This window comes from Palaemon carinicauda, chromosome 1 (assembly GCF_036898095.1).
Source record: "Palaemon carinicauda isolate YSFRI2023 chromosome 1, ASM3689809v2, whole genome shotgun sequence".
Lineage (NCBI taxonomy): Eukaryota > Metazoa > Arthropoda > Malacostraca > Decapoda > Palaemonidae > Palaemon > Palaemon carinicauda.
This window is the reverse complement of record NC_090725.1, coordinates 263,921,544-263,934,396: the sequence shown is the minus strand read 5'-3', so window position 1 is coordinate 263,934,396 and position 12,853 is coordinate 263,921,544. Positions and strand designations below refer to the sequence as shown.

At 46.5% G+C, this 12,853-nt stretch overlaps 1 protein-coding gene across 5 annotated transcripts in view; it reads right to left on the bottom strand.

The window, feature by feature from the left end:
* Positions 1-11,401, bottom strand: part of PICK1 (protein interacting with PRKCA 1) — a 150,019-nt gene extending 138,618 nt beyond the window's left edge. The window contains exon 1 of one of the 5 annotated variants that reach the window (XM_068390019.1): positions 11,215-11,401. In XM_068390019.1, the coding sequence (XP_068246120.1) occupies positions 11,215-11,255 (41 nt within the window). In that variant the 5' untranslated portion in view covers positions 11,256-11,401. The remainder of the gene's footprint in view (positions 1-11,214) is intronic. The other 4 variants (XM_068390024.1, XM_068390049.1, XM_068390039.1 and 1 more) reach the window with 4 other exon arrangements.
* Between the last annotated feature and the right edge of the window lie 1,452 nt (positions 11,402-12,853).

The following is a 12,853-nucleotide window of genomic DNA, read 5'->3' as shown; positions in this document are numbered from 1 at the left end:
TGCATCTGCGCCTCTCTTTTCCCAGGTCTGCCAGAAGTTCTTGAGTCTGGCTCCCACTGCTGTCTGAAGAAGCTGGCAGTCAGACTCTGCCCTTAAAGGACTTGGTTCCTTTCTTCTTTCCTCGTTTCCCTTCAGCACGAGCACCTCCTCTGCTGGAGGTTCTGCCACGAAAGGGCGGAATAAAACGGGACGCTGGAGTGTCCATCCTTGGTCTAGCTGACAAGGTAGGCAAAGGGGTAGCTTTGCGAGCGGAGGACGCAACAAGATCGTGAGTGTCCTTCTGTATCAATGAGGCGGCTATTTCCTTAATCAGGTCTTCTGGAAAAAGACACTTGGAAAGAGGAGCAAACAGAAGCTCGGATCTCTGGCACGGTGTAACTCCAGCTGAAAGGAATGAGCATAGGTTTTCACGCTTTTTAAGGACTCCGGACACAAATGATGCAGCAAGCTCATTAGACCCATCACGTATGGCCTTGTCCATGCAGGACATAATGAGCAAGGAAGTCTCTTTCTCTGTTGGAGAGATCTTTCTGCTTAGGGCTCCTAGACACCAGTCTAAGAAGTTAAAAACTTCGAAGGCCCTAAAGATACCTTTCAAAAGGTGGTCCAGGTCCGAAGATGACCAACATATCTTTGAGCGTCTCATGGCAAGGCGGCGGGGAGAGTCTACCAGGCTTGAGAAGTCGCCCTGGGCAGAGGCAGGAACTCCCAAGCCGAGAACTTCTTCCGTGGCATACCAGACGCTCGATCTAGAAGAGAGTTTAGCAGGGGGAAACGTAAAGGCTGTCTTCCCTAAACTCTTCTTGGACTGCAACCATTCTCCTAAAACCCGCAAAGCTCTCTTGGACGAGCGTGCGAGGACGAGTCTAGTAAAGGCAGGAGTGGTAGACGGCATGCCTAACACAAACTCTGACGGAGGAGAACGCGGAGCCACAGAAACAAACTGGTCCGGAAACATCTCTTTGAAAATGGCCAAAACTTTCCTAAAGTCCAAAGAGGGTTGAGAAGACTTAGGCTCGTCCAATTCTGATTGTGGTTCATCTATGTGTGCAGCAACATCATCATCAGAAAGTCCCTCATCCGATAACTGATGAGGAAACGGCAACGGAGTGGGTAACGGCTGGTTCGCTGAGTACGGTCGCACGGGTGCATGCGTGACTGAGCCGGACGCAACGTCATGGAACTGCTGCCCAGTCTGTGAGCTGGCAACAACCATGGCAGCGCGGGGACGCACAGCGTCTACTCCAGACTGTCTGGACTGATGTGGGTGCGCAGTGGAAACCACACTGGGTTGCGGAGGTTGACGCACCGCGTCAAAACAAAGCAACTCTGACGGTTGTTGAACCTTTCGAACGTCAACTAAGACCTCCGTGCGTCGCTTAACGTCAACATGCGGCTGGCAGATCACACTGGAACGCATGGGTGGCGGAACTCTCTCAACTGGTGTGCGTGAGAAGGTTACCTCAGCGTCCACAGGACGCACAACCGATCGTGTGGAAGGTTGTAGGCTAGGTACTGCACTAGCTGGTGCGGCAGCAACCTTCTCCGCACGAAAGTCCTGCATAAGAGACATCAGTTTTGACTGCATGTCTTGCAGTAGAGACCACTTAGGGTCTACGGGAGCAGGTGCAGCGACAGACGGTGTTACTGTCTGAAGCGGTACCGCTTTGCCTCTCTTAGGCGGTGAGCAGTCATCGGATGACGGCAGCGAGTCCGAACTGACCCAGTGGCTACAACCGGGCCGTTGGACTTGCGCTGAAGGGACCGACTTGCGTTTTAACGGTCGTGAGACCTTGGTCCAGGGTTTCTTGCGAGAAACACCTTCCGAAGATGAGGTATAAATGGGCTCTCTCGTCTTAGTTAGGTAGGGGCGATCTTGGGTAGATACGCCCGATACCACGGAGGGAACGTCTGTTCGCTGATTAAAGCCTCTCGAACCCATTTGTCGTACGACATTGCTTCTCCCCTGGACTTGGGAGCTTGCAAGAGGTCCCGGACTAGGAGGACGACAGGCACGAACAGGCGAACCCTCAAGCGCAACACTATCCACAACACTATCACTCGGCACTTTAGCACTTCCCACTGCACTTTTGCACTTAAGCTCCTTCACATCCGCCATGAGCTGATTACGGTCGCTAGCAAGGGACTCGACTCTCTCACCCAGAGCCTGGATGGCACGCATCATATCAGCCATCGAAGGTTCCTGAGTGCCAGGAGGGGGGTTAGGAGCAACCACTACAGGGGAAGGAATAGGTTGTGGGGCATGAGGAGAGGATATATCAATAGAACGAGAAGAACTTCTCCTAACTCTATCTCTCTCTAGCCTACGTGTATACTTTTGGAATTCGATAAAATCGAATTCCGAAAGCCCAACGCACTCCTCACACCGATCTTCCAATTGACAGGTTTTATCCCGACAATTGGAACAAACAGTGTGAGGGTCGATAGAAGCCTTCGGAAGACGCCTTGAACAGTCCCTAGCATTGCACTTCCTAAATTTTGGGACTTGTGAAGGGTCAGCCATTTTGAATTGGTCAAAGGGAAATTCAAAAAACTATCAAAAAGTCATCAACAAAGAATCCGTTATCAAAAAGAGTTCAAGGATTTGTGTGAAGAGAAACCCTGCACAGCGAAAGCTCAAAACTAGAATAAAGTACTTCACCAATTAGTTGTGAAAAAACTCCAGTTTAGCAACAGCGAGTAAGTACGTCTTGTCGATAGCTCGACAGAGAGAAAATTGAGTCTTTGTTTACATTGAGTACTGGGTATCTGGACGACAGATGGCGCTGTTGGGCACACCCGCAACCTGTGTAGCGATCGCTGGCGAGTTTTTACCGTAGAGTTGTCTGTCGGGCAACAGAGTTGCAGCTATATAATCACCGGCTAAGTTAAATATTGAAAATTGAATTTTTCGCAGCTATACTATAGGAGGGGTAAGATTCCGACAAAGGCTGGAAATGGTCAATGAAGAATTATCAAGGTTCTGGCAGCCACCACCCAGTAGCCACTGGTGAAGTGGTACAGGTCTATCAGCAATCAAAACCTTCATTTTGATTTTGCCTGGGACTTGTGGGGGGAGGGTGTAGCGAGAAGTCAAACCTAAAGGACTCAAGTTTGTATAACTAGGAAAAATACAAAATTCTTTTAAAATATATGATTTGCTTCTACGCTAACACAAACATGACAAATTTGGAAATAATTTGTATTTTTCCTAACGATACAAACCTTTAGCTATTTATAGGGGTATTACTCGCTGAAAGGACGAGCCATCAAAATTTAGCCCGGGTTAACTACCCATCCTGCTAGTTAGCGGGGGTAGCTTCACTCACACACCATAGCTAAAGATTTGTATCGGAAGGAAAAATACAAATTATTTCCAAATTTGTCATTTGTTCCGTAATTGGAATACAAACCTACAATATTTACAGGGGTGATTTACCCATTAAGACGGTGGATGTCCCTGCCAATCTGGATTTTTGGCTTTACCAGGGTCTCCTTTTTATGAATAGGTTAGTACCAAAAATAAGGACACCCTAAGACTTCGCTAAACCTTGCGATATATTAGCAGTGAGATTGTCAAGGTAAAAGCTATTCCAAGTCTTTGTAGGAAATAACAGAGTTGACCAATACTTTCCCAATACCATCTTGCCAGGGGATGGAGACATAACAATATTGAACCAATACTAGGTACACAAGGGAGCATGGTTTACCTACAGTGGTTGAGGCCAGCTTGTGCAGAGAACCCAAGCTACTATTTTTCCCAAGAGAAGGGAGGATGAAGAAAAGAAAAATTGCCAGTCATTTCTTTTCATATACGTAGACTAAAACCGGATAACAGTGCCCTCAACTTTCTGCTACTTGTCCAATAAGGAGCTTGAGGTACTAAATTAGCTGTTGTGCAGCCACCAAAGGACCGATAGAGAACGCATCAAGTCTTCTGTGGGTCACGTCTTGCAGGTAATGAGCTGTGAAAGTCCTCTGGTGCTTCCACATACAAGCTTGTAAAACCTGCGTCACAGAGTAATTTCTTTTGAAGGCCAGGGACGTAACTATGCCCCTGACACCGTGAGCTTTGGGTCAATGTGATGGAGGAGGATCTGGATTCAGAACATGATTAAAGACTGCAAATCCATGCAGTGATGGTGTTTGCTCGTGATCCTCCTCTTGTTCCTCCAAGTGCTGATGAAAAGCGAAGGCACTCGAGAGCAGTCTGCTGCTGTTCTCTTAAGGTAGAGCCTCAAAATTCTTACTGGGCAAAGTAACAGATGATCTGGGTCTTCGGTTACGGAACGGAGACTCATTATCCGGAAGGAGTCGAATCTAGGATCCAACACCCCTTGATTCTAAGTCTTGGCAACAAACTCAGGGATGAAGCTGAACGTCACCTCTCCCCATCCCATGAATGGGCGATGTCATATGAGAGACCATGCAGTTCACCGACTTGTTTGGCCGAAGCCAAGGCGAGCAGTAACACCATCTTCCAAGTCAGGTGGCTATCTGTTGCCTGGGGTAATGGTTCGTATGAAGGCCTCTTTAGAGACGGAGAACTCGAATCACGTTCCAAGGGGGAGGTCTCACTTCTGACTGAGGACAGGTAAGTTCGTAACTCCATATGAGTAAGAAAAGTTCTAGTGATGAGGAGATGATCATTCCTTTCAGTTTGAATGCAAGGCTCAAGGCTGAGCAATAGCCTTCCACTGCCAAAACTGAAAGATGCATTTCCTCCCGAAATTACATGAACTCTGGTATTGCTGGAATAGTGGCATCAAGTGGAGAGATATCCGTTCCATGACACCATCCACAGAAAACGTTCCACTTTGCCTGGTTGACTGCTGCTGAGGACTTCCTCACATATCCAGACATCTTTTTTTCAACTTGTTGCGAAAATCCTCTCTGAGTGAGGAGTTGCTGGATAGTCTCGAGACGTGAAGTCGTAGCGAAGCTACGGCTTTGTGGTAGATGTTGACGTGTGGTTGTCCGAGTAGATCGTTTTGTGGAGGGAGTTCTCTTGGAGACTCCCTCCAGAGCTGAAGAAGGTCCAGGAACCATTCCAAATGATGCCATAGCAGAGCTATGAGAGTCATTGAGAGGTTAACCAGTGTTCTGGCCTTGTTGATAACCCTTCTCATCAGACAGAACGGGGGAAAGGCGTAAACGTCGATGTTGTCCCACCGTTGTTGGAATACATCTTGCCAGAGAGCCTTAGGTTTTGGGACTGGGAAGCAGTTCAGCGGGAGCTTGAAGTTCGGGGCAGTTACAAACAGATCCACAGTCAGAGAACCCCACAAAACCAGGACTTTGTTGGCTAGTAGATGATCCAAATGCCATACAGTACCCACTATTTGAGATGCTCTGCTCAGATTGTCAGCAAGCACATTCCTCTTGCCTGGAATGAAGCAGGCTGATAGCAGTACCGAGCAGACTTCAGCACATCTCAGTATTTCTCCTGCTAGAGGGGATAGGTGCTGTGAAAAAGTATCTCCTTTTTTGTTGATGTAAGCAACTACTGTGGTGCTGTCGCTCATTACCACCACTGAGAGGCCCACCAGGAACTGAGGGGACCTGCTGAAGGGCCAGAAAGCTGACCTTCATCCCTAAGAGATTTATTTGGAGGTACTTTTTGGACTCTGACCAAAGGCCTGAGGCTGTGTGGTGCAGCACTCTCCTCATCAGACAGAAAGGGGTAAACATCAATGATGTCCCACCATTGTTGGAATGCATTTTGCCAGAGTGCCTTGGGGTCTGGGACTGGGGAGCAGTACAAAAGGAGCCTGAAGTTCAGGGCCATTGCAAAGAACTCCACCATCAGAGAACCCCACAAAGTCAGGACTTTGTTGGCTACTAGATGATCCAAAGACCATTATGAACTCACTATCTGAGATGCTCTGCTCATGTTGTCGGCGAGCCCATTCCTTTTGTCTAGAATGAAGCATGCTATTAGATGGGATAGGGGCTCCGAAAAAGTATCTCCTTGCTTGTTGATGTAAGCTACTACAATGGTGTTGTTGCTCATCACCACCACTGAGTGGCCCACAAGGAACTAATGAAACTGTTGAAGGGCCAGAAAGACAGCTCTAAGAGTTTTATGGAGGTATTTTCCCGACTGACCAAAGGCCTCAGGTTGTGTGGTGCACCACGTGGGTGCCCCACCCTTCTTTTGAAGCATCTGAGAACAGCATCATGTCTGGGGGGAGGACGAGACGATCTACGCTCCTCCGCAGATTCTTGGCTGCCACCCATCACTAAAGATCTGTCCATTCCGCTGGTCCCATAGGGATTAGAGTGTCCGGGGAATCGAAGGATTGCTTCAACCTGGACTTGAGCTGTCACTGGAGGGATCGAATCCTCAGGGAGCCGTTGGGAACTAGACTAGCTAAGGATGATAGGTGTCCGAGGAGACATAGCTACTTCTGGAGTTCTCGTCTGAGAAAGGGTCTTGCGACCTTTCTCAGCCTCATTATCCTGTCATCTGATAGGAAGGCTTTGTGGAAATTGGTGTCTATGATCATACCTAGGTTTACCAGTCTTTGAGTGGGAAGCAGGGAGGACTTCTCAAGGTTTACCATGATCCCGAGATCCTGGCAAAGCCTAAGATGTATGGCGCAGTGTTGAAGAAGGGTTGCCACCGAGTCTGCTAGGATGAGCCAGTCGTCCCGATAACGGAGGAGACGGATGCTAATCCTGTGTGACCAAGATGACACTAGGGCGAACAGTCTGGTGAAGACTTAGGGTGCTGTAGAAAGACCAAAGCATAATACCCTGGACTGGTATTTCCTGTCGTCCACGCTGAATCTTAGGTACTTCTTTGAAGACGGATGGATTGGGATCTGGTAGTACCCGTCCTTTAGGTCCAGTGCGCACAAGAAGCCCTGTGGTCTTACCGCTTGTCTGACCATGTCTGCAGTCTCCATGCTGAAAGGAGTTTACTTGACAAATTTGTTCAGAGCTGAGTAGTCGAAGACTGGTCTACAGCCTTCAGACGCCTTTTTCACGAGAGAGCCGACTGAAGAAGCCTTGGGAATCGTAGAAGACCTCTTGGAAAGTGCCCATCTCCAACATGGTCAAGACTTCTGCCTGAAGGGCTAGCCCCTTTGTTGATCCCATTCCAAAGGAGTCTATCGATACTAGATCCTTGATCAGGGGAGGGATAGAAGACATGAACGGGACGCAATACCCTTAACAAATCACTGAGACTGTCCAGGGATCAGCCCCAAGTTGCTTCCACCTGTTCCAGCAACTTTGTAGGCCATGGCCACTCCTTTTAGGATATTTTCCTCCCCTGGAGGACTTTGTGCCTTTCTTGTGTTTAGAAAGAAAGGGCTTTTTAGACACCGTTTTCCTCGCTGCTGTCTTACTCGTCAAGATTTTAGGCAGGTTCGGCTGCTGAGGAGCTGGCGGGCTGTAGGACCAGGATGTTAAGGCCCTGTGGAGGAGAGAGTCCTAGTGGGACTTCCCCAACCTCTCTGCAGCCTGCTCCACGTCCCTTGGCTCAAACAATAAAGACCCCTCGAGAGAGGAGTTCCTGAACCTTATGATCTTGGCGTTAGGGACCTGCTGATGGGACCTCTCCAATACCAAGTCCCTTCACTTAAAGATGGTATGAGCCCACAAGTTCAAAACTTGGTGAGCTAAGAACTCGATGGTAAGGGTACCCGAGAGGAGGAAGGTTTCCAAAGCCTTCCTGGTACTTTCCTTAGCGAAATCCTTGGTCAGTACAAGGATTCCCAGGGACCCCAACCAAAGATCTAGCCACGAAGTAGCCTGCATGGCATACTTCGCAACTTTCTTTCTATTGAGGATCGCCATCACTGAAAACGCAACCTGACGGCTGGAGTCTCTCTCTAGACACCACCCCTTGGTCAGCTCTTCCAGAGAGTGGTGAAGTGGAAGAGCTGGCCGAGGCTCGTCCAAGACCTAATAGTACCTCCTTTGCTGGATGCGAGGAGGTGGGAGAAGCCCAAATGAACAGAGGAGAAATCGGAGAGTTGTAGAGCGATCTTAAGCCAAGACCTCTTCAGCCCCTGAGACCAGGGCAAAGCTGCACTGGACTTTGAAAGCTATAGAGTGCCAAAGACACAGTCTAGGACTGTCTTTGCCCTTCCAGAGGAGGATCTATCTCTGGGTCGGCAAACCAGTTGATAACCCTCATCAGAGTCAGAATTTGCCAAAACGCATGCTCCAACTCTTTCTGTTCCCTCTCTAAGGTGGGATTGGCAGAGAAGTCTCCTTAATTCACTCCAAAGAGCTCATCTCAGGGTGGGATCATGGTCATCTCTGGGGTGACTGACGGTTCCTTTGGGCCTGGTAGTCCTCGTGGAGGACTTTGGTAGTGTCTTAGAGTCCTTTGACTCCTTGCAGGGCAGAAGGTACATCTCCAACATGGAAAACCTGAAAGGTCTATCCTTCCTGGTTTCTACCAGAGGTAGAATGCTCTCCTCACGAGAGGAGTTTTCTTCCGAAGGTGGAGGGGAGGAGACTGACATGTTCCTTGTGATGATCCCTTGCCTGGGGTGGCGGTGATCCAGGAGAGCGTCTGGCAGGAGTACCAGGGAGGTTTGGCCTTGTTGTTGAAGGCCTCACAGGGGTCAGTTTCACCCTAGAGGATTGCAATGGTATCTGAGACCCCTCTAATCCTCTGCTAGTGCCGAAGGGTGTTGAAGGCTAGCAGAGGCCTCGGAAGAGCGAGCTGAATAGACAGGCCGGAAAGCTTGCACTACTGCCCTGACAATGGCACTAAACCAGGGCTGCTTGCTAACACTGGTGCTGTTGGAAATATCATGTGAAGGGAAGGGAACTAAAGGGTCCCTTTGAGGAGTCTTCTCTAGAGCTTTCTGATACCGTGGGTTCACCTTTGGCACCGGAATCTTGAACTCCCCGGGAGCACCCTTTTCTTCTTTCCCCGCCGGTCGTGCTGTTATGCGTTTGCGGAGAGGGGAATGGGGTGACGGAGACCTGTGGGAAACGACTCTGCCCGTCCTGGGTGAGAGGACCGATGGTCTGGAGGGCAAACACGTACCTTTCTGTTCCAGTTCCTTTTTGTGGACACCTACCTGATCCTCCGTTAGATGGCACGACTTCCTGGAAGTTGGAGGAGGATGAAGAATATCCACTTCTGCCTGTGCCTGCCGAGGTTGTGGCATATTCCCATATGTTGGCAAGCGGCTACGCGTCGGCGGGCATTGTCTAATCTACAACTGTTGATGATGAGAGTTCGGGGAAATAGGCGCACGTCGGTGAGCGTTGTCGCGTTGGTGAGCACTGGTGAGCTGGCGAACGTTGGAGCAGGATGACGCTTGGCGGTTGGAATGTTCTGTCAGGAGAACCGTTGACGATTAGGTGACTGTTGGCGTGGAGTGAGTTGGCAAGCACCAATGGCTCAAAACTCAAGGGATTACCTTGAGTTTTGGCGAGGGGCAGCAGTCCCATGTCCAGACGAATGGTGATCTGAAGCAATGCATTGTCTGGGAGAATGGTGCTTGGAAGGAGCTTGGTGCACTGGCAGACGATGCGTTGGTCGGAAGGCGCGCATAGAACAGGATCCTCTTAACGAGCCGGAGAAGCACTCGCTGGTAAATGGCACGCATGAGAAAGACGCGCAGGCAAATAGCATGCGGACGATTGGCGCGTAGGCAATCCGCGAGATGGAGGAGACAGGACACGAGATGAACGGGCAGTTGGTCGGTGAGTTGAAGATTGGAGAGTAGGATGTCGAGCTGGCGAGAGGATGCGTCCTTTGGAAGGAAGAACATCCTCCGAAGGGGATCGCGAGCAATCCTCAGGCGGAGAGTCCACAACCGAAGTTCATGGACTAGCAGCATCATTGAGAGAAGGTCCGAAGGCAGGCAAAGGCCGAGAGCCAGATGACGTCGAACGAGGAGGCTCCTCTGCGCAAAAGGGCTGCAATGACGAGGCTGAAGAGCCAAAGAGGCATCTCTTCACCAATGGCGAAGGAGCACCTCTGAGGCAAAGAGGAGGGCGAGCACGTCGTGAACGACACCCGCTGACCTTCAGCAACAGATCGCTGGAAAGGAGTCCCTATGAGTGAGCTCCCTCGAGGAGAAGAAACACTCCCACGATAGATGTGCTTAGGAATTTGCTTCCCCCTCAAAGGATGTTCGGAGGGGGGGGGGGGGTCCTCCAGTAATGGAGAACGAGTCAGAAGAGGCAGGAATGTCATCAGGAAGCGTGTACAGTGCCTTTTCAATTAAAGTAAGACATTACAGACGAAGTCTCCGTGTAAGCTAAGGATACGGCTAGTAGGTAAGGTTATGGCTTCTGGGCTAGGTTAGGTGTGTTCTTATGTTTATTTACCTTTTAAACAGGATCATGTTAAAGATTGAGAAGTGTGTGTTAGAAAGAAAACAGAGCTCGAAAGAAAACATTACTCGAGAGAAAACACTGTCTAAGAGATAACTGTTAGTCCCTACATGTTGTTTTGCCCTCTCACTTTTGTATTAAAAACAATTTTTTCTGTTATTTTTCTTATTTTTTGCTGTTATTATCTTCTCTAATTTGTTAGTTTTAACGTTATCCCACATAAAACAATCATTCTGACCTTGGGTTCCTCATTACTGTTGAGGCTTATGTTAGTTAGTGGTAATCAGAAAACGATACTTTTGCGAAAGATAAAAACATCAGAACAAAACTAAACAACAAGAAAACTAATGAAAAAAAAATCAGTGAGTGATTAGCATTAGTTCAATAACCAATATACTCATACATACAATAAAATATGGGTGACGGACACAGATAGAAAGGATTCTCCTTTTCTATGCAAGTAGCAGGCCTGGCGACCCAAAGATCTACACAACTAGAAAGTATCATATATTCATCCATGTATTTTCCTTAGTCATTTTCAAAATGATATAATTTTTTACAGTGATCAGGTAATGAATTTTCTGCTGGAATTATACCATGGTCACATAATAACCTAGTGCTCAAGGTTAGGTTAGGATTCACCCATGAACGTCTCATTTCTTATATAGCCCCTTGATTTTGTTTTCACACAGTGGTCCACAAATTGTGCCTATCTTAATAATAACACTAGCTTTATTCTTACACTGAGAGCCATAATTATTCCAAACACACAGAGAACTCTTATTTTCAAGTTTGGAATATAGACCTGTAGAAAATGCGATTAGACTACAATTAAATGGAAGTTTAGTAAGAACGTTCTCCCTGCTTAAACATAATTAGTGTCTAATCTATACTTACAGTTTATCTTCCTCTAAGTAGAATTCGTCGTCAAATTCCATACGTAAGAGAGAAGTTGTTACTGGTGAGAGAATAATCTTGAATAAATATTAAAATATCGTCTGCTCCAAAGTTTCTTGTGCTGTTGACAGTTGTCGTGCTGAGCGAGTTACATTAACTTTGCATCTGTTCATTTGGCGCAGCTTACAAACTAACATTCATGGTTTGCGCAGCGCTTTACCAACGATCAGGTTGTTTTAAACCATGGAGGTATTATACATATTTTCTAACAACGGTCTGGGACATTAAAATTTAAACAACACTTTTAGGTAAAGAAACTAATTCCAATGAAAAAATAAATTTAAAATATGATGGCAAAATAGACGAAGAGGAACAGTATCATACTCAAATTACGAACTATGCACGTATACATACTGTATATGTAACGAGTCTAACAGCATTCACTGAATTCCAATGCATATACATTACATGTCAAATATATGTAACAAGACTTTGAAAAATTGATACAATTTGAACTTTGAATAGTTTAAAGCCTTAATTACCACAAGTTTCCCAGATCATCGTTGCTCTCACCACAACACACTGATTGAGGGCACACTACTAGAACTGTATGTGCAAAGCCCTGCAATCTCCAGACAATTCATTGTCATTAGTTACCTTCAAACACAGACAGTACAGCTGACATACTTTTAATTCTAACTTCCAGAGCCTGTCTAATATATCGGGTATCTTCTTTAGTTGGAGTTTCTAACTTCCCCAATTCTATGCGATTGCTTTCCGATTTTCTTAATTCCTTACAGAATATATGCTTAGTTGTACCATCTGCCCTCAGTACACAGCACTCAAAGCCTATCCTTTTCATTCCTGTTTCAATAATTTTCTTTTAATTCTATCGTGTGTGTACATTGCCTTACCTTTTGTAGGACACGGACTCTTCCGTTGGCAGCCCGTAATTCTATCATATCCAACCTTGTTTTCATAACTCCTACTGCGTCCTTAGTATTAGTATTATGAGATACTACCGCTAAAGAGTTCTGGGGACTTTAGACTGGCCAGACAGTACTATATTGGATCCTTCTCTCTGGTTAGGTTCACTTTCCCTTTGCCTTCAAAAAATATATAGATATTTCATTGACCTTTCTCCACAGAAACATCAAATACAAAATTATAAAATAACACAACGGTCCGAATACATAAACTCATTTCAGTCATATTTCCTAATAAAGGATAAAAATTAAAAATAACTATTCAAAATAAATGACAATAATCAATATTAATACTTAAAATAACGCAAAAGAGATCGTATCAAGAGCTGTTTAGAATATCCAATTCTATAACACATAGAAAAAATAATATAATATGGACAAATAAACAACACATACAGATTACACAGGAAATGCAATAAAATTGTAACACAAAATTAAAAAAAAATCCTCAAAATGAAGTTAGCCGGGCGAGGCACAATGAGAGTTTGTATCTTATTATTTTAAAACCTTCAAAATTAAGCTTGCGATATGACAAACATTTGCATGGTCTGATCTTTCAACCATCAAGTCACTCAGTGATATCATACTGGTTCCGAGTCTGACCTATAATCTTTGCATATTCTCCTCAGTCCTCGTACACCTGACAACACTGA